At 43.7% G+C, this 22253-nt stretch overlaps 1 protein-coding gene across 7 annotated transcripts in view; it reads right to left on the bottom strand.

Annotated features, from left to right (window-relative positions):
* Positions 1 to 434: 434 nt before the first annotated feature.
* The window catches only part of LOC112445030 (four and a half LIM domains protein 1-like), a 61164-nt gene continuing 39345 nt past the window's right edge, over positions 435 to 22253 (bottom strand). For 3 of the 7 annotated variants that reach the window (XM_024988465.2, XM_024988464.2, XM_024988466.2), the window contains exons 3-4: positions 1146 to 1327; positions 442 to 990 (exon numbers count right to left, since the gene is read on the bottom strand). In XM_024988465.2, the coding sequence (XP_024844233.1) occupies positions 577 to 990; positions 1146 to 1301 (570 nt within the window). In that variant the 5' untranslated portion in view covers positions 1302 to 1327 and the 3' untranslated portion in view covers positions 442 to 576. Of the gene's footprint in view, positions 991 to 1145; positions 1328 to 2499; positions 2553 to 8436; positions 18507 to 22253 lie in introns of those variants that run through there. The other 4 variants (XM_024988463.2, XM_024988468.2, XM_024988469.2 and 1 more) reach the window with 4 other exon arrangements.

The raw sequence follows: 22253 nt of genomic DNA, 5'->3' as shown, positions 1-22253 counted from the left end.
GTGTGTGCCAGTGCTCTGCAAACTGTCAAACACTTAGAACTCCCGGACACGCACCTTGTTGCATTTCACGCAGTGCTTGGCAACTTGGCCTCATGGCAAGTCACGCAGTAGAAGTCCTCCCTTTAGGGAAGAAGCTTCCTGTCCCGATGACTTGCTTGCAGTTGCTGCAGGTGAAGCAGTCTTTGTGCCAGACAGTGCCCTTGTATTCCACGTTCTGATCTTCCTGCGGGGGGGGGGGGGAAGCGAAGGGGTAGCCCCACTGGCAGTGCCCTGCAGGGGGCTGCATCCACTCGGGGTGCGGCCTGGGCCCTCCAGAGTGGATGGAATGCAGGCCCTGCCAGTGCTTGGCCCCATGCGGGGGAGTTCTCCACCATGTCCTGCATGTGGTCATGCCCACCCAGACTCTCAGGAAGGGAACCCCGCCGTAGTGATTTAGGGTCAGATGCCTGAATCCCCACTCCCCCACCCCCATGGCCTTTGTGGATACAGAGATGCAATGTGACCCGTAATTACACCTTAAGGAAGAAGCATGCTTCGATCACTTACTATCCCAAATGAGAAAGCGCTACATACTTTTCACTTCCTTCTCTTGCCACAGACAGTTCTCTCCAGTGTTCTTTTAGCTGCCAGGTGTGTGCGTGTGTGCAAGCATATATGTGTACACATATATTCAGGTATATATATGCGTGCATATATACGCTGAACTCCAGCATCAGCTCCCCGCGGCTCCAGCCCCATCCCCGCAAGCAACCCCTTGCCACGTCTGCCCTCAGGGCCTCCTCCCTGGCTGCCCCGGGGCTGAGTGTGGCTGGTACCTGCTACAATGGGCTTGAGGCAGCCCTTGCACTTGGGGTTGTCCTCCCGAGTGGTGCACTTGTTGCACAGGATCTTGTTGTCCTTGGCCACGAAGGTCTCACTGGCCAAGGGCTGGAGGCACTTAGAGCAGCGGAAGCAGGTGTCGTGCCAGTAGCGGTTCTTGTAGTGCACCTCCTGGGAACCGAGCAGTAGCCGGGCATGGTAAGCAAGACCTCCCACAAGACCACACAGTCCCCCCGCCCCCCTGCCCAGAGCCCAAGCAGAAGGGCCAGGGCCCCATCCACACCCCCCCCCGGCCCCGCCCGCCCGCCCCCCACAGCCGCCACTACCTTGGAGTCGGCGCCGATGGGCTTGCGGCACTGCACACACGTGTTGGCGCAGAACTTGTCGAAGCACTTGAGGCAGCAGTGGTGGCCGTCCTTCTGCACGTACTTCTTCCCCTGCAGGTTGTCTCTGCAGTAGTGGCAGTCGAACTTCTCAGCCATGGTGCCTACTTTATAGCTGGAAGGACCTGTAGGGGGTGAACAAGAGGGACAAAGACCAAGGGTTAGGCTGGAGAGTGTGCCTGAGGGGCTCCAGGGAGGCCACCCTGGACCCAGGCAACAGGCACCTCACCAAGACACCCGTGACAAAAAGCATCCTGCCATGAGTCCCTGGCACCCTGAAGGGGGGGTACGGTTGGTGAGCGAGGGCAGGGCTGGGATGGGCAGGCCTGGAGAGGGGAGGCCGGTCTACACCAAAGGACATGGCTGCTCTGGGTCGAGTCTGCAGGTGGCAGCTCGTGGGCTCCCCCTTCACAGGAAGGAGGTGCCCAGATCCTCACCAGAGACCCAACCAGGAGCCCCGTCACCCTCCCCAACTTTCTCAGCACAGAGAGTATTATCTGGAGGCCCCGCTCTCCTAGCTGCAAAGCTCAGTTCATCTGAACAAAAACTTACTACTGACTCTAGACCACACTAGGCATGGAAGCAATAATTAGTCCATTTAGTTTAAATGTCTGCATTTATTTTAAACATGCCAGAGCACTTTTTAATCCCTACAAAGATCCTAAAGATTTATTACAAGATACTTTACTAACTTTTGAAGCCCAAGCATTCAGGCAAAAGAGGACTTATTAAATGGCATCTCCTTAGGTACCAGCCAGTTTTGCAACTGAAAACTATCTGTCATAGTGACATTTGGTTTTGAGATGAGCCAAAATCAAATTCCCCTTTGTTAGAGCATGTGAAGATCAATATGGTTAATAAACTATACGATTTAGGACATTTGCTTTTTTAAAAAAAAAATTGCAACTGTAAAGTATAATCTGGGCAAAAAAGACTTTTAAAAGATTTTAAGTTGATTATTCCAAGAACCCCTTCCACTTTGTTCCTATGAACAACTCCCCTTGCCCCCTCCCCACCCCAAAGTCACAGCCCATAAAAGCACTCTGAATCCTGCTACTTAAAAGATAACAAATGTGAGTTTCTATTAGCTCCCAACTTTTGTAAGCATATGCTAATTTCTTCCTCTCTCCCTGAAAAAGAAATTTACACTGGTAAATAGACAATGATTATTTAATTTGCCCAGGAAACACCAAAACAGACACTATTTTCTCCAGCTACCCACAAACATGGTTACTGGGTGAGCCAACATCCCAGGACTAATTTAGAGAGAAAGGAGGGAAGAGGAACGAGCACTTGCCTGGTACTCACCGTAGCTCTTCCGCTAACTGAACAGCCCCGGACTCCCACTTTGGGTCCCATTCCAGTTTTTTTTTTTTTTATACAAACACATGTCCACGTTGTTTGGATCCTGTTGCCGCAGGCAACCAAACAGCAGAGTGAGCTAAGGAAACCACACCCTGTGTCTGAGCAGCGCCAGGGAAGGCGGTGAACTCTCACTCAGAACCAGCAGCCTCCAGACAAGGGCGGGTGCTCGTCTCCCCCGCCCACCCACCCCGACCCCATCAGTTACAGCTCCCACAGACAGACCCTCCTCTCCAGACACCTGACGACTGAAGACAAGGAGTGACATTCTTCTATGAAGACAGGGGCTTAGGACAGTTGTGTCACAGTTCAGAGATTTGAGACCGAGAAAAGTTTTTACTGGTACTTTCCCCCAAAAGAAAACTGGGGTGCCCCCCTACATAACTGGGTTAGAAAGGAAAAGCAGAGCCATGATGGAAACCAGGGTCTATCTCCTTGAACCACACACTGCGTACTTAAGGGAGCTTTTAACTCTCTTCAGCCCCTGTGTACACGGGACACAGTGCCCTGTCACAGGGACAGAATGTTGACAATCGCTCTCCTTAATTCATTCTTGTTGGCCTTTCACATGCCACATAAAATCCTTGTCTTATTAGCTTTTCCATATTGAAATGTACACTCAACAAAGATTTACTTTCTTGTTAAGAGCTTCATGGAGAAAACCAAATAAATCTCCAGTAACAGTAAGCGCCAGGAAATTAAATTATCAGTGGCTCCTAAATGCCATTTGGCAGGTAATCAGAATTTGTAAGATTAGACAGCGCTGGCTTCCTGTGTGGCTAGTAACCATGGCGGATTTAGTCCTTCACAGACTATCTTCTTGGACCATATTTGAAGATCCCTCCTTCCTCTTACCAAAGTCTATAGAAGTCTGAACCCAACTCATTTTAATATATATCACTCTCTTCTGATATCATCCAAAATAGAAATGGATTCTGATATTTGTATCCCAGAGTACCATACACAGACCCACCTAAAGGCTGGTCTTCTCGTGGCATTTCTGAGTCCTAGCTTTATGGTAAAATACAGAATTTTTACATTTACATTTACATGTAAATTTACCATTTACAGAAATTACAAAAATGTCATACCCAAAAAGACTACCAGAAAACACAGTGAATTCTATGTAGAGGTTTTTGAGAGAAGGAAACCACTGTGGTCCACAGTACCATAAGATCTTACCTGCCAAGCCCTTCCCAGCTTAAAACCACATACTTTCAAATAACTATTTTACCAATGCCAAGTTCTTCACTGGTTAATTTTCACGTTCTGGAACATGACTTGCTCAGAGTTTCTAGGCACCCAGTGAACTAATCCATAATCCATGGCTCAGCAATGAACACGGCAGAACAAGAGTATGTTGAAAACAGACTCTGCCAGTGAAACTGTTCAGCACCTACAGTACATGGTTGTCAACCAAGCAGAAGGAAAATTCAGTGACTCAACCCCTGGTTAATTGGTACCACTAAGTTCTAAAAGTCTGACCACTTGGTGTTTTTGAATCCTCACTATAGGCATTACTTCTTCTTCTTGTAGGATGAAAAGTCCAGGGTTATTTCATATGTCCCGCCACAGTATACTTAGAGAGTTGTATCCAGATGGAGTGACAGATTTCAAAGGGCATACCCTTTTAGAACAATTTCCACAGCTGACTTGAGCCTTTTTCATGTATGTGGAAAACACTTATTTGTCAAGATAAAATAGGCACTTCTAGGAATGCAAGCTTTATTGCCTAATAAGTAAACAGGCTGGAAATACTCGAAGCATGTTAACAATGTCGATGTCAATTCATGAACTTTAGTTACTTTCTGCAATAAATCCAAATAAAGTGGAACTTGGGCAACCTGAATGAGATTACCTCGTGTTTTTCTAACTTTATGGTTATTTGGTCAAAAACTATTTCAAACCTTCATGCAGAATACTTAGGTAGAAGTTGGGGTAATACATTCCTGCTGCAGAAATAGTTACCACAACAGAACTCTGCATAAAATATGGATAATGTGCACAAGAGCAAAATATTGTTACTACTTGTCATCAAATAGATCAACAACTCTAAGAAAATGGCTTATAAATGACAATGCAGAGACAGACAGAAGTTCCTAAAAGACAGCAAACACTCTGATCTGTGGGCTCCACCAAAATGATCCACCGTGAAGATCTGACTTTATGAGAGAAAATCTCTACACTTTCCTTTTTTCCCCTTTGCTAGAAATAAGAGACTAGAGGGAAAAAATGGTGAAGATGGCATTTTTATCTCCTCTTTAATCTTACTGAATGAGATCCACTTAGGAGTTTAGCTCTTAGGGAACAATTTTCTACGTCCTTAGCAATTTCTAAGTTTGTGAAATACAAAACCTTTTAACCTTCCAAAATTTCCAGATCTCTCTGCCTTGGCCTGTTGCTGTTATCAGGAAAGTGCAGGTCATCAATCAAAAGATGAGACACTGGATACATAACATTAGAACGATCCTTTCCTTCAAGGTTGCCTGTCCCTGTCCAGAACATGTGTGCCCCAGGGGAGATCTCTGACTAATCTTACTTCACAGTGTGGCCCTCACCCCTGCGTGCTAGTGAGGTTCCTCTATCACAGGAATGACTGCAAGTACACTAGCAGCCCTGGAGACCCGATCCAGGGCCCAGGCGACATGGGTCCCACAGTTCGTGCCTATGGATTGAGTGGAGGTGAGTTATCGCTGTTCAGCTTTTAAAACCTCTTTTATTAAAAACATTTAATAACAAATATTTCTGTTTTAGAAAATCAAGGGACTGCTCATGGGACTCTAAGGTGCTGATGTCTAGGTGACAGTCCTTTATAGACTTAGCCACTTGGAATGCAGCTGGAAATGTGACTGGGTGATCAAATTTTAGTATTTATTCCAAGATGGTAGCCTAACTTTCTCGCTATGCCTGCTTCAAAAGACAAATCATTTTTCACTTAATAAACAAGCTTCCTCTTTCAGAAAATTCCTGAGCTATATCCAACATGCTAAGAGGGCCCTATATAAACCTCAGTATCTCAATAAAAAGTTTGGGCTTTCAATTTAATCATGTACACATACAAGAAATACAACATTACACAACATTTGTTTATTATAAACCTCTCATTAAAGATACAATTTGTATTTAATAATCTTGTTTCTGTTTTATACATATTCTCTCAGGGATTTCTTGCTAATCTGCATTCTCCCCCTCCTGCCCAAGTGGCCCACAATAAGAATATCTAAGGAAAAAGTGAATATTATGACTAGGTAGCATTTTTCTAACTATGTGCTTTCCACGAGTGGCATAATATACAGTATAAACAATGAACAGCAACTCAAATGGGGAAAAAATGCAGGTTATTTCTGGTCTGTTAATTGCTAAGTCCAGGACAAGACATTAGTCACTCCATGTACAAATGCTGGCTTCTAAAGAAAGGGTATACTGCTTTCCTGAGAACATTCAACAGAGCGAAGCCTCAGCTGATGAAAGGGAGGCTTATGCAGCAGCCACACCCGCACACCTGGAGGTGCCCCCCACGCGGGGCGGGCTTCTGAGGCACCACTGAGAAGTGGGCTTTCAGAGAATTTCACAGACAATTCGAAAGTCATTTTTGCCCTACAAACAGACCACGTTCAGGAGGCTTGCCTGCAATTTCTCTTTTGGCTCATTGGTCACAGGTAACCTAGCTTAGATGACACCTGGGATCAGGAGGGGGCTGTGTAGAGACGATCCAGTGAAGCATTCCGTGCCCCTGAACCTTCCCTGGGCAGATCCTCTCCCAGAACTGCTCTGTTCTGACACAGAGCTTTTCTGAACGTCGCACACAATACATGCAGCACGTTCTGCCTTTCACACCGGAGAGAAAGGCCCGCTGACCTGGCAGCCAACAGAACGTGTGTTGTCCGTTTCTCTAGTTGTAGCAAAGTAGCAGGCGGCCGTTTGGTAGTCACTGAAAGTACAAAACGTTCAGTCTCACCCTTGAACAAGGTTTCTCACTACCACTTTGCTGTGATTTCCGGAAGCCAGTTCACTGGGTCTTCTCCCCTTGCCCACTGTTCCCTTTATATTCCGGCCTAGAAAGGGAGCTACATGATTTCACTGCCCTCCCATCTGCCCCATCGGCAACTTTAAAGGCCAAAGGGTAAGGAATGAAACCTGCAGAACTTTGCAAACGGTAAGTATTCAATACAAAAGCATCAGTTTTTGTCCTTGAAAGGTCCTCTCAGTATGTGGATGGTCCCTAAAAATGGATTAAGATCCATTCAGTCATCAGAGCCTCTACTCTGTCCACACAAAGTCCTTTTCAGGGCACTATGGGGCTTCTTTCTGTGAGCACTTCTTTCTCAACTGCTTTCACGGACCTATGAACCTAATGCAACAGAAGATGCGTTCTGATTAAAATAAACTATTAAAATAGTTCCTGATTGAAAAAAACATCTAGACGGTGTCAGCAGTTTGTCCAGTCAGAGTTAGAGCCTTCAGATTTACATAAAAGTAATGTCAGGATTTGGTGCCATTTAAACACCCAAGGTTGGGTGTGTTATAAACGTGTCACCTTTGAAATATATTTCCCCATTCTGTCATTTAATTAGTAAATAAAACAGGGAGTTACTCTACCAGTTAACACACGTTCAAGGTCCACTGGAACAACTGCTACAGCTGACTAGTTTGTCTACACCCAAAGAAAGTGTATGCTGGCCGCTTACCACAATCTCAGGCGTGTGGTGCCGTGTTTGTAAAGGGGCTCCTGGGGGTGGGGAGAAAAACAGACTGCTCTTGAACACTTGGGAACAAGGAAGACATTGCATGCTGATTCCCTAAAGCAGTGCATTCCATTATAGTGTATTTGTTTTAAATACCAAAAGAGAAGTTTAAAAGTATTTCCATTGTTTCAATATTGACAGTCAATTACAAGTTTTCAAAAATGTTTTTTCCAAAAGACTGCCACTGATCATTACTTAACCCCTTAATCTGAAAGCTGAGAGATGGCACAAAGTGCCTGGTTGCTAAGAAAGGGAACTGTTACTTAGGCAGAAGGCAACAGAACCACAGCGACGTTCCTGGCTTTGCAGGAGAGACAGGCAGCAGGCTAACTCCAGAAAACTGGGCTTTCTGGGGAAAATGGCCCCCCTTCAGGTCTTTGGCTCTATCTCGGGAGTCCTGTCCATGGCCAAAGGGCTTTCTCAATGTCAGGAAAACTCTCATTGTAATGATAATGATGCTCCAGAGGTTCTGAAGCTTTGACCCCTTTTCTGATGAGAACAGTTAATAATCTATGTGTATACCTGTGGCGGATTCTTGTTGATATATGGCAAAACCAATACAATATTGTAAAGTTAAAAAAAATAATCTACGTGTCATATCAAAAGTATCATAGCTGTTTCTTCGGGAAGACTCAAAACACAGCTCAGAAAAGGAGAAGGTATGGTTAAATCAGTATGGACTTTCTTAGTTATAAATCTTCCTCCTTCCAGCTCTGTATCTGATTGACCTTTTCCAAATACTTTAAATTCGATTTATAGCACTGTCAAGATGAAGATTTGTGTCTTATAAATAACAACAAAAAAATCCTGATAACAAAGAAAACCTCCTTCCTCACACAGTCTCCTCCAGCTTCATAAGATGTCCTGGAAACTGTATGATATAGTAGTATATTTATGTATTAAAAAATATACTACTCAAACTGATGATTTTACTTGAGTAAGAATAATCTTTTGTCTTGAAAACAGCAGTTGAAGAAGGCAAGGACAGAACAGAGATGAGTTAGACTTATTTACTATTTAGACAAGACTAAAATACTTTCATCGAAAAGTATCTTTTAGACCAATGATGGATTCAGTGCCTGAATAAAACTGTGCTTGCTAGAAGATAAAGAATATGAAGCTTTTACCTGAGTGTCTATGGGAAGCCATGGCTCAGACACCAAGTTCAGGAGCAGCACCTACGCCAGTCTTCCCTCGAGCCCAGCTGATAAGGCTGCGGCTCAGTTGTGAACATACATTTAAGGGGAAGTGGCTAACACAAAAATAACCAAGAGCAGATGGCCCACCCCTCCCCAGAGATCACAACCTTAATCCCACTAGAAAATTCTTAACCATTTTAGGTGATCCAAGGGAGAAGAATAGGACCCAGTAAAAATACCAAACACTACATATAAATACCTGTGGGGCTACTCAGCATCCAAATTAGCTCCAGAGCCAGAGAGGCCACATAGAAAGTGATCCCTGTACCGGAATAAAATTTAGACTCAGCCCTGGCATACCTTAACGCTGAGCCACCCTCATTAATCCACTTTATATGCCTAAAGAGCTTGCACTTGGTCTTCTGGAGAGTTTGTGTGCTGTTAATGATAAAAGTAACTATAAGAGATAAACTTCTGTTACCAGTATAATTAAAAGGGATTAGACATGAAGAATATACAGATCAAGGGCATTATCTCTGTCCTCCTTGGTCTGCACTAGAGATCAGCAGAATACTGAAGAGGGCAATTCTAGCCACATATCTCCTCAGTGTCAGCGTGGGGCAGGAGGGAGCAGCATACACGCATATATACCTACTATGTACGCCAAGGAAGAGACACTGTCCTATAAACAAAATCTCTTGCTTTTCACTGCCAGGGACAGTAAAGGTAGAAATACGGACAAAAACATGGCAGCCTAACACGCTCTAATGGCTTCACAGGCCAGACGCTGGCTGGAGGCTGGTCATTGGGATGGAGCTCCAGGAGGAGCTGAGGTCCTGAGGATGGCCTGTGAGTCTGTCCCCCACCTCTGTCCTGACCCTTCTCTGGCTTCATCCCTGCCCCTCCTCAGCCTCATGCCCTCCAGACACACCCCACCTCAGATCCCCACAGCCATTCCCTCAGCACAGAGCCTCTCATGGCTGCTCCTCTGCCTCCTTCAAGGCTTTGCTCCAAGGCACTTTTGCAGTGTCATCTTCTTTGGCCACCCTGTTTAAAAGAGCAACCATGCTCCCCACCCCACTCTCCCTACTCTCTTCCCCAATTTGCTCCCCATGAAAGCTGTGTGTTGAAAAAGTGTATTTAAAGACGAGAAGCATTAATGAAGGCACATATGAAACGGAGACATAGTCCCACCTGGATTCCTAAAAAGTGGCCTTAGCCATTGAAGTGTAAGAAAAGGAGACAACCTTCACTCTGGGTCATGCCGCGTCTCATCTAGTGCTTGTCACTGGTTTCACCCTATTCACGCATCCCCTCCGCACCCCCTCCTTCCTCCCCGCAGGCCGAGGGCCGAGGTCCGAGGTCATGCTTTACTTGGTTTCCTGTTCCCAGATCCCACAGGTAAGCAATACACGCTTCATGATGAATGAACCAATGGGTTTCGTGGTTCTTATGCTCTTCAAATGTTTAAAGAGAAGTTTTTCTAAAAGTTAGCAAAAACTATCAATAATTCCTGGTTGGCTGTCAAATGACATGATGGTACAGGCAGATTTATTACACATTAGTGTCAAAAAAAAAAAAAAAAAAGCCCGGGGAAAGAGAGGAAGTGACATTGCCCTCCCGCCATGCCTCCACAGCCTCCTTATCTCAGCTGATTGCATTCTGGCAGGGAGACCGGCCAGGCTGAACTATGCCGCACCCCTAATACAAACTCAAACTTTTCACTCAGAGGAAATGCTCTTATTTTATCAGATGATTAACCTTTACAAACTCTCAATTTTCGATTTTAGTGAGGTGTATTTTTAGGTAGAGCTAAGGTATTTTTAAACGTCTGTCTGGCCTGCTCTGAACAATAAGCTCGGCAGTGGGCCCCCAGGACCTTGGGCAAGAAGAGTAATTCCCTTATCTGCCTGATCCTCGTCAAAGGTGGCAACACAATACAGACAGACCAAGAGCCATACAAAATAAGCAAATACACCTAAATCTCTTTTGCCTGAAACACAAGAAAAAACACAGAAGCAAGAGAACTGCTTTCTGACCGTTCATTAATTAGTCAACTCCAACAAGCCAGAGTGAGCTGGGAACTCGGGCAATGACAACAGCATTTATGTTGCAGTTTACACCAAGGAGGTGAACTCTGCCTTCTTAAAAAATTCATGAGGTATGACCACCATCTGCTTTGACATCTGTCCCCACTGCCCATGTCCTCAAGTCACAAAGCTACAACTTTCACAAAACCAAAACAGAGAAGGCCTTCTGCTGGGTGAAAATCAATTTCTCAGTAAGAAGAGCAGGTGGTTCGGTGGTTCAGAAACCTTGGCAGTTACTCAGTGTCTGAGCCACCTTTGTTACATATTAACAGCATGATGTGTGCCAACATCCTTAACAATCACTGTCCTGTTTACAAAGCACCTTCATGTACTGTTGGTGGAGCTGGTTGCTGTTTGATGAACAAATTTCTTTAGTGTCTAAAGGCCATGTTTCAGGCCTTTCAGCCTCGCCTGCTCCAGCAAACATCAGGATGATTTTTGGTGAGTGCTGGGCATCACAATGTCTAAGTCTCCTCTCACAGGAGAACCCGAGAACCATTTCAGAGGTTAGCTACACACTCCTGTCATCCAACCACTCTGCATTTACATTTAACCTACCTTTGGCTGCAGCTATAGATAACACCACCCCATCCATTCATTGATTTTATAACACTTCCTGAACACGTGTCTCACTGTGCAGTGCAAAATATTTTGCTGGTCACAAAGAATGAGAGACAGCCCTTCCTTTGCAGTGTACCAAGATCAACATACAGATGACTAGCAGGCCAGGCGTGGCACGCTGCGTACGACAAGACAGATGGAAAAGTGGTATCAAGATTTATCACAGTCAGAGATCACATCGGGTTTGGGGGACTGGACAAGGCTAGATGGCTGTGGTGATATGTGCCCTGGTCCCTGAAGAATGGGGGAGACTGCAGCGCACAGAGAAGGGGAGGGAGCATTCCAAGAAAGGGGACAGTGTGAGCAAAAGTATGAGAAGACTGAGGCCTGCTCCAGAGGCAGGATGCAGCCCAGAGTGGGCGGGAGCGTATAGCCAAGGGAGCCATAGTACACAGCGCCTCTCTTCCTTACTCACTCACTCCAGAAGCAGGGAGGGGCTCTGACAGGGAACGGTGGTTCTCCCCTGAGATGGCAGGAGGACAACCTTCATGAAAGCACCCTGGGCAGTGGGCATGGAGAGGAGAGCTGAAAGGGCCACTGTGGCCCAGGACTGAAAGGACAGCTTAGGTGCACTGCATGGGAGAGGCCGCCGCCCTTCTGAGGTCATTCGTGATTCTGGGTGATCAGGGAATCAATGGGGCACTTGGGAGGCAGAGCCAGTGTAGGCAAGAGTGGAGCTTTATAACAAGGTTCTTCTGAGATGTCAACAACTAAGCCCCTTTAATGGCTTCCCACATGTCAAGCTGAGAGAGAAATAGGGATGAGGGTAAGGTCGGGTGGAATCATGTTCATGGGGATTCTCACCCTGCAATCGAAACTCAGAATCTCTACCTCACAAACAACTCTGGGAGGATCAAACTTCCAAAGTTCAAAGGGGTGCAACCTAAGAGTCAAACATGGCGAATGCAGTGACCCAGTTGGCCACACCTTGGGAGTTCCTCACTCACAGCTTGGCTTGTGGTGACCCTTCTCCCTTTACCGTAGTTTTCTTTTACTGAAGAAATCGGAAAACTTACTCAGGTTTAGCTACTTGGCCGTGAGTCCAGCCAGAGACAACAGGCTGATAACAACCTGAAATGGAGTATTTGTGAACCTATCACTACTTTCCCCTTAATTTTTCTCTTCCATTCTTCTTCTCCCCATGCCTGCTGCTAATACATTAATACACTGCAAGTTTTAACTTTGTCAGGCTCCCCAGTCCTTCCGCCAACAATTTTCCCGAGCGACTCCAACCGTGAGATTAAGGCACCCAGTCATGCTCTGAGACATGGTGTGATTCAATGCTACACTCTCCAGAGTATTTCTTGTCCTAAGTGCTCTTGCCAGAAAAAGGCCAGGACAACTTCTGCCATCTCATGTTCCTGTCAATCTTTAGGGTGAGAAGAGTACTTTTTCTTACTGACAAGCCAAATTTTGCAAAGTCACTGCTTCAGTGTCACAACCGGTCAAAGAATAAAACAAGGGGACCCCCAGAACCTTACAAGGGGCAATTATATCAGGTAAGATCCAAATGAAAGCGAACCTGGAATTTTTCCTCCCCAAAGGGGAAGCTTTCGCTCAAGAAAGGGTGGCTATCAAAGGGGAAGATCTGTTACAAATGAGATAAAATACATGGAACCAAAGGCCCTGGCACCAGCAGAGCACCCTGAAAATGTTCATTCACTCCTGTGAAGGCCTGTTCATTTCACAATTCACCAGGGCTCAGAAAATTTCCGTGTAAGACTCACAGATCAAGCATTTCAACACGTGCCATGGCCTCTGCCATTTGATTTTTGAAAATGTCACTCCATGATTAGTAACAGTTTTAAATGTCTCCTGTCCCCAAAGTCTGCCCCTTCCCATACTGCTCCTACACTCTCACCAAGATGTAGGAACTATCCTAACCACATCCCAGAGATGTTTCTGTGGCCTTCTAACCAGAAATCACCATCAGGACAACAGTGAAGAAATGACTTTCACAGTGAGCCACTATGATGATCTCAGATTTAAATATATATATTTGAAGTGTCACTTAAAAGAGGAAATAAAGAGGAAGTGAGAAAAATCAGAAAGAGTTTTAGAAGGAAATATAGAATACAAACACAGAGTTTTGATTAGAGGAAAACGAACACTTCATGAAACCGAGAAGCTCGTAAGGACAAATCTTTGTCATATTTTAGGTGTTAAAATTCTCTCCCAGTCTATTTCTACCAGCCACTTGTGATCTATCTGTTTTAGTTCCATGTTGCCATGTGCCATGACTCAAAACACCCATTCAATCATGCTAAGTCCTGGCATTTACCAAGCCCCCACCTGTTATGGACATTTCAAGCCTTTGATAGATGCTTGAGAGCTAAACATTCCATGAACCTAGCCTATAATTTAGCCAGCTGATTAATATATGTAACAGGAAAGAACAGCAAATCAAATAAGCTTCCATCTCCTTACTCTTAACTCTGCTACAGGGGACCAGAGGTGTGATCATAATACCTTATGAGCCCTGCTTCAGGGTGTGATATCTTCACTAGTAACATACAACCTATCTTCAGGCATCAAAGGACTGGAATAACTCCAAGCCTTCATTCTGCATCGGTGCTTTCATCTCCCAAGAGGGGAAGCCCCACAATTCAGGGTAGAAGTTGCAAACACGAGTGGTTCTCTGGAGTTGGTCATGGTGCCCAGAAGTGAGTGTGAGAGCACATGGGCACGACAGGCATCCAGCCATGATCTGGGCATCACTCAGGAAGTTTAGGGTTTGTCAGGCAATAGGGCCAAATGGGGTTCTAGAAGACTGAAAGCCTCACTTGGCGGCCAGCACACAAACAGAATGATGGTGACATGAGGTCCAGCCAACACAGCCCGAGAAGGAGTCCACAGCTAGAGTGGCAGAAGCCACCACAGGTCACACACTCGGGAAGCCTCCATCACGTCTGCCTCAAACCCCAAACCTTCTTGTTAGTTTTCCAGGGGTATGTTAATCAAAGAGAACAAGCATATGAATACAGACTGAATGTAAACAAGACTGGGTTGTCAGAGGCACGAAAACCCAAACGAATGGTGATGGCGATCACTGTACTCAAGGACTCAGAGATGAAATGGTTCAGACCGCACCATAACTATTTTGGAAGGTTTCCACAAAAGAAAATCAAGTCTTAATTTTATACGAGATTGTTTGAGCAAGTAACATTGTTCCAAGACAAATAACATAGAATTTTCCCTGAGTTTAATATGGGGTTATGTTTTATAAAGTTTCAAAGGAATACAGCATAGTAGCTAAGAGCATGGGCTGTGGAGCCAGAATGTCTAGAACTGACTCTTGCCTCCTCCACCACTTAGTGGTTGTCTGCAAGCACGTATTAGTTAACTTCTCTGTGACTCTGCTCATCTTTAAAATGGAGGTAACAAGAGTACCTAACCTTAACAGGGCTGTCATGAAAAATGAAGCAGTAAATACTGGCAACATTTATAACAGCGGTTAGCACGCAGCAAGTACAACCTATTTTTATTTATTCAATTTCACTCTAAAAATATAGATGTTCCAAGAAGCAAATTCCTGCAAAAGAGGAATGTATCTTCAATTCACAGGGGACATGTGGAAAAAAAGATAAGAGCTCAGGATCTTGGCCAAGAGCCCAGCTGCAAGGATTTTGGGCCCAAGAATGACTGGGGCCACCAAGAGCAATTCTGAAAGTCCTAGGAATTCAGAGAAATCAGTCTTTGGCAGCAGGACCATCCAGGGGGAGAACTGTCCCTCCCATATTTTCAAGGAGGTTTACAGATTACAGAAACCTATGGAGATTGAAACTCTGCTCTTTTAATCCTCTAGTGAAAAGACAGGACCTACTAGATCTAGGTCCCCTGCTCAGTCTTGGGCTGGGGAAGGATCTTCCCCACGTCCCTCCTACATGTAAGGGCCTAGTGAGCCCAGTGGATGATCAGACCTTCCTACATGATCAAAAAGGCCTTGCTTTGATGAGGCGAATTAATGAGGTATGCTCCCTGTGGCTCACACCTCTGATCTTCAGTTTGCCTATGAAGATGAACAAGAAGAGGCTGCCTGTACTCCAGGAACCATAGCTTAGTCTTGGATCATGTGAGTTCATTCAGAATAGAATGCCAAGGACATGAAGCTGAAGACGTGGTCTTCTTAGGCCACTTACAAGATGAGGTAAGGCTGCTTGTGGGGAGACTTCACTTGAGTGAGCACACTCAGGCCGAAGGTCTCAGAAGTGGCAGAGCTGAGATTGTGCCTTGTCTAACCCATCCCTGAGCCAGGATACACGGTGGTCACCCTGCTGTGCCCAACCCAAGATGAGCTCAGGTGTAAGCACCTGGAGTGGGGAAGACTGACAGGAGACTGTTCTCTGACCAACCCATGGACAGGCTGATGCTGTGATGGCAATGGCCCAGCACCTATGAACACTTGGTGACTAGGGGAAGAGAGGTCACATTGTCAGGTCCACCAATCTCACCCCAGAGCCCCAGAGCTAAGCCCCTCCTATTAGGAAGGGCTTCTCAAACCCTGTGACTCAACATGACCCGGACAACCCAAGGAAGTGGTGGCTCAGTGGCTCACTGGGGAGGCAGGCTAGGGGCAGGGGTTGCCCTGAGGTCAGCTGTGAGGAGAGGAAGGGCAGGCTTCTCCAAAGATTCTGAGGCTTCTTTGAAACCTCCCATCACTTTCTCTCTTAGTGGTAGGAAGTAGGGAATGCCTGCAGCCACCATTTCTCAATCCCTTATAACTGAAAATCCTTTCTTTGGTAATTTTGCTTAAAATTCTATCAACCAGGACTTCACTGGGTTAACAATGTTCCACTAGAAAACAGAAAATTCACTGGTGGGTATTAGTGAAAGTAGCTAAGGATATGAAGTTTTTCAGTGTTATCAGCAATGCTATATAAAATATTTTACAACAGGAAGATTTCTTTGGTGCAAACTTAAAAGTTTCTTGTTTTATATGTTCACAGTGACTCAAAGTTTCCACGTTCATGACTTCACCAAGTTGTTTTTTATTTTATTTACTGAGATACTACTTACACAGCATAAAATTAATCGTTTTAAAAGTGTACACTTCAGTGGGTTTTAGTATATTCATAAAGTGGTGCAACCATTACCCTTATCTAATTCCAGAACATTTTTGTCACCCCCTATTCCCTCTCTTCCCAGCCCCTGGCAACCACTAATCTACTTTCTGTTTCTGGGGATTTGGCTATTTGGGTATTTTCATGTAAATGGAATCATATGATGTGTGACCAAAAATTTTGTGGCTGCTTTCTTTCACTTAGCATGTTTTCAAGGCTCTTGTGTGTTGTGGATGTTTAAGTACTTCATTCCTTTTTACTGCTGAATGATACCTATTGTCTGGATATCCTGCTGCTGTTGCTGCTGCTGCTGCTGCTACTAAGTCGCTTCAGTTGTGTCCGACTCTGTGCGAACCTAGAGACGGCAGCCCACCAGGCTCCCCTGTCCCTGGGATTCTCCAGGCAAGAACACTGGAGTGGGTTGCCATTTCCTTCTCCAATGCATGAAAGTGAAAAGTGAAAGTGAAGTCGCTCAGTCGTGTCCGACTCTTATCGACCCCATGGACTGCAGCCTACCAGGCTCCTCCATCCATGGGATTCTCCAGGCAAGAGTACTGGAGTGGGGTGCCATTGCCTTCTCCTACAGCTTGTTTATTCATTCTTTGACCAGTTGATGGACATGAACTGCTTCTATTTTTTAGCTATTATGAATAATGCTGCTGTGAACGTTGTTTCTGCATATGGATTTATTTTCTTTTTAAAATACATATTGAGACAAAAAGGTAGAAGAGAGTATATAGTGAAAATTCCTTTCCCCTGCCTGTTCCAGACACCTATTCCCCTTTCTCCATCAGGAACCAATGATACTGGTGTCTTATGTTTCCTGAGATACTGGGCATATGAAACATAGACAGCCATGTAAATGTTTTCTTTTTAAAAAACCTAACAATGATACACTACACATACTCTTCTACACCTTACCTTTCCTATTCAATGTATCTTAGAGTTTTCATGTTAGTACTTCAAGAGCCTTGACTTTTGTAACATGTATATGGTATTCAGCTGTGAAGATGAACCACAATTTATAGTTCGTTACGGATAGACATATAAGTTATTTCAAGTCTATTATTACAAACACTGATGTAAGAGATATGCAAAGTTTAAAATGATGGGATGTATTAACTAAAAAAGTTGGTGAGTTTGATCAGACTGCCTTTCTCTAATACCAAGGGTCAACTTGCACTAAAAGAAGCAGCATTGTGATTTACAAGGAAAGAGACAGAAAGGAAAAGGCTGAAGAGATCTCAAGTGGATCAGGCAGCACCCACCAAAGCTTACTGAAGTGGCAGATTATTTTTGTTCAGGCAAAGATACTACTTGGAAATCCCGTGCCAACTACGTTAAGGTTACCCTCAGCTAATAAGCCACACAGACAGGAAGTGGTTTTGATTCCAAGTTGAGTGCTCTTTGCACCAAACCACAATGCTTGGCCAATGAGTTACAAGACAATAAACTGAGTCAAACACTTATCCTGACAACATACACATGTGCTCATCGTGGTGCAGTGCTGCACCGTGAGGCACCGGGACAACCGAGATGTGATCCCTCAAGATTGAGGAGGCGCCTAGTGTTCATCAACTCTTTAGGCAGAAAAGGTATAAAGTATATATGGTATTTGACTTTCACAGGTGCACATTCTCTTCTTCATCTACTGAACAAAATAAAAGGTGGCTTCTCAGTTGGGGAGAAGCTGGCCTGGAGCCAGCTGAGCTGGGCACAGGGCCTCCTAGGCCAGCAGACGGGCACAGGAGCCCATGCTCAGCACTGAGCCAGAGCTGGTGTGGCTGAGTCACACAGCTGACCTTCACCTTGCCCGCCCGGAAGGCAACACTGCACACCTTATGGAAACCTGTCAGGGATTTTCCAGTTCTGCATCAGAGCTTTAAATGGACCCTGTGAGTGTTCCTTTTGTAAAGCAGAAGAGCAACTTAGTTTCTATCATCTCAAAAGTCAGTCTTTTCTGAAATGGGCACTTGCTTTTTTAAATTTCACTTTAGAAGCCAGGCAACTCCCGCTCTGTCACTGACTTAACCAACTTAGATTGTTCCTCCCTGTTTCTTCGACAAACAAGAAAAAGAAATCTCCCTCCCACTCCCACTCCAATCTCACAGTGAACATTTACAAAATTAACTCTTTGGGTTTCAGGAAAAGGGGTTAATGCTTATAAATCAGCATAATATATGCAACTGGTTAAAACATACGTCTACCAGTAATTTTTGTTCGATGTTAAAACAGGGATCCTCGGTCACGGTGTTGTGGCAGGTCAGTGTAGAGGGCCAGGAGTATACTAAAAATAACAAAAACAAACTAATTTTAATTCTCTTCAAGCTGTCTACTCATTTAAGGTCATAAATAAATGCTAAAATATGTTATATAAATGACTACACTGGACAAGGGAGTGGATAGAGAAAAGATGAATTCAGGAACTGTGAAAAAGGACGTTTAATTTGGAAAGTTTTTAGCAAGTGCAAAATCAATTACAAGTTACGTTTGTCAAAGTACATGAAGACAACATTATAAAAGTTAAATTCATTTTAAGCTTCCATTTAATGCACAGAACAGTGAACATTTGGTTGGCTTCATTGTTTTGTAACTCAATGAATGGGCAATAGACATGGAATCAAAAAGCCCGTTTACCTGATCACAAGCCAATTTAATTTTTCTTCCTCATCAGTAAAATGGAGACATGAATACCTGACCTGCCTTCCCTATAGGATTGTTTAAAGAACCAAATTAAATCCTGTGTGTCCAAGTACTATATGAACTGAAAAGTAGTATAAAAAAATCTGGAAAAGAAAAATATATATAAAAATCAGGCTTTGGACCTCAGTAGATAGTGTCTTTTAATTTTTCAAGTGGATTTCATTTTTCACACGACTTAACCAATTTCATAGTAGACACACACATATTTATACACCACTAAAATCTAGTAGCAGAACACTGCGAAAGGACTAGCAAGGATCCTCTTTCTCTCATGTTAGCCCAAAACTTCCAAGGACACAGAATTTAGAAAACAGGCATACGAGTATTCTAGTTTTCCTTAGGGTCTAATTATTTAATCCTCTTGCTATTTCGTTAATATTTGATTCTTTGCAAAGGCACAAGTAGCAGGAAACAAATATATAATAAACAAGTTCCACACAATCTTGGTTCTTTGCTTTGATCTAAAAATCAAAAGCATACTCCTCTGCCTATTTGTAGAGGGTAATTTTAAGTTGCTTTAAGTATGGTTTATCCTTCATTCTTTACAAACAGAACAACTTGGAAAGCTCTCCACAGAAGAAAAAATTAAGCCAAGGTTGGTCAGAAGACTTTTTTTCCCCAGAAAAATTAAATAAAACAAGGAGCACTTTTTATTTGTTGTCAGAGGGCTGGAGATTTAGTAACCACTTGAAGAAGTGAGTTAATCCCTTTGTAACACAGCCAAAACAGGGTTTATTTTCCTACTGTTATGATGGTAACTTAGAACACACAGGACAACAATATCAAATATCAATTCCCTCCAGAGTTGTAACTTTCTAAATGTAGTAATTAGTAATTTGTCAAGATTATCATTCAACATACGAATAATTTCTACAGAGTAATTGTGCCTTGATGCCACTTTCTATATCAAGTCCTCAAATGCTATCAAATATAAACCAGGTACGGTTTTCATGAAAGAAGAGTACAGGTGTTACAGATGGATAAACTGAGATGTTAAAAAGATTAACTGTCTTGCCTTAAGAGAGGGGAGCAAGGGCAAACTAAGAATAGAAGCTCATACTGTCACCTGTCCCCATAAATCTAGAAGCTTTCCACCTTCCTACTAGGTACACAGTCTGATCAATTTCTACGTGGTTTGAACATCTGTTTTGCAGTAAGAAAGTGAAGTTTCTAAACTGTTTGTGGACATGTCGTTTACTCCAGGGTGGCCCTGTACATATGAATGACAGAATATAGAGTATTCATATACAAAACAACAGTTTTCAAACAAAATCAAATCAGGTTAATAGTAATTATTCAAAAACTTGAATTATAACAGAAACTAGACACAGTTTGAAACCTCTCTACTACACCATATACAGTAAATCCGTTTTATTATCAGAGCTTATGAAAGTCTCAGATCAAAGAGCAAGTAAGTAGTAGAGGAATCAAAACCTTTGCAACCTAATAAGTCTCTTCCAAGACCAAAGGGCATTATCCTTTCATGGCGCTAAGGACTTCTAATAGGTTTCAAAGAAGTAGTGTGTCTGTCTCAGGGCATTGCTTAAATTTTTAAAACACCCTATAGGTAATTTTTAAAATCCATGTTCTTCTGACACATTTAAGATATATCTAACCACCCAGTTCTTTACCCATATCCCCAATCCTAACTTTTTATTCTTAAACATTAAATTTTTCTTGGAAGCTTCACAGCTTGGAAGCATCGAAGAGATCTGCTTCTACCCAGGCAACAGCAGCTGGAACTGAAGTGGAAACTGAGGGATTAGCCCCTATAGGGAGGGGGCCCAACTCCTTGGAAATGCTTTTAAGGGCTCTTCAGCCAGCTAACTCAGGAGTGCAAGGGAAGACTTCCAGAAGGAAATATACCCAGCCAACCCTGGGGCCAAGGGAGAGTGTGTGGATGGGATTCTTGGGATTGAGAATAAAAAGAACAACAATGCAGCTTTGCAAGGACAGAGGGCATGCTTTCCACATCAAGGGGGCAAAAGCCACACTGAAAACCTCTCATCTCCATCCCAGTCTCAGTGTTCCCAATTGTAACAAGAGTGTTTCTTAATAATTTGCACTTAACACCTTGACACCAGGGTTTGGGACAGGATCTAGCAGAGAGCAAATTTAGTCCTTAGTTAATTGTTTCCCTGTTTTCCAAATGCAACAGATTTTGTTGGACTGACCAACACTGATGTATTTTTTAAAACACTTTTAAAGATGACATCCTGCCTCTCTGTAAGAACTGGAAGTTATTTGGCTCCTGTCTCAACGATGAAAACAAAATTTACAAGCATACCCCCCCTTCTCTATCAGGGGTCAGCAATGTCTGAGTCACAAAAAAGTCCAGATTTAAAAATAAGCCAGTATTCTTTTCCAACTCCACGCCAGAATTCCAGAAAATGTGCGACTTTTAAAATAAGGCTCCTCATTTTTTTGCCCAGTAAACGTGGGGCATCTATTTGACATCTTCTTTCACGGGACACTATGCCACTTTAGGCATATTTGTATATTGTTCGAAAAGCCAGACTCAAAGTATGTAAAATACATGAACTTACTTGACTGGTGAAATCTACCACATATTCTTGGAAATGCATCCCGAAGTCATTTGGACTGACAGATACAGACAGAGGGATGACTAGATATGTCATCAGACAAGCAGAGTCAAATGCTGATGGGACACTCCAGAGGCTGGGGATACAGGTGTTCTTCACACCATCATTGCAAATTGGAAATCTTCATAATAAAATTTTAGCAGAAAATAAAAATAGATAAGCAAACACTTAAAAACAAATCAACTTCAGTGATAAACAAGGCAGGTACTGGCTTAGACTACAGGCAGAGAATGGGGTCCAACCCAGAACGAAAGGAGCAAAGTGAGTACGGCGTCCTCCAAGTGAAAGAAAGAAGCCAGAGCCACTGTAAGGCTTTTCGAGCATCATCAAAGCAGCCCTGAAAATCTCCTCACGAACTATACTATTGCACCCATACATTTTCAGACTTGTGTTGAACACTTTGAGCTATGGGCCAAGACAGAGAGCTTTCGCAAGGTTCCCTAATCCATTCACACGGCCCCATCTGAGGGATGACACTGGAGCCCGCCTCCAGCCTCTTGACTACCTCTCCCCTTTTATGGTGGTTTCAAGTTGAAAGCAATACTCATCTGTTTCCAGATTCCTAAAGGTACTAGAAAAAAAAAATCTAAATATAACAGATGGATAAGTGCTCACGGTAACTGGAAACCAAAATGTAACTTCAGCTTTTGCAGGCCGATGCCCTAACACATGGCTTTAGTGTAATGGTCTCACTGAAGACCTTTTGTCTTTATTCCCACAACAGAAAT

This window comes from Bos taurus, chromosome X (assembly GCF_002263795.3).
Source record: "Bos taurus isolate L1 Dominette 01449 registration number 42190680 breed Hereford chromosome X, ARS-UCD2.0, whole genome shotgun sequence".
NCBI classification, from domain to species: domain Eukaryota; kingdom Metazoa; phylum Chordata; class Mammalia; order Artiodactyla; family Bovidae; genus Bos; species Bos taurus.
This window is presented reverse-complemented; position numbering and strand designations above follow the sequence as displayed.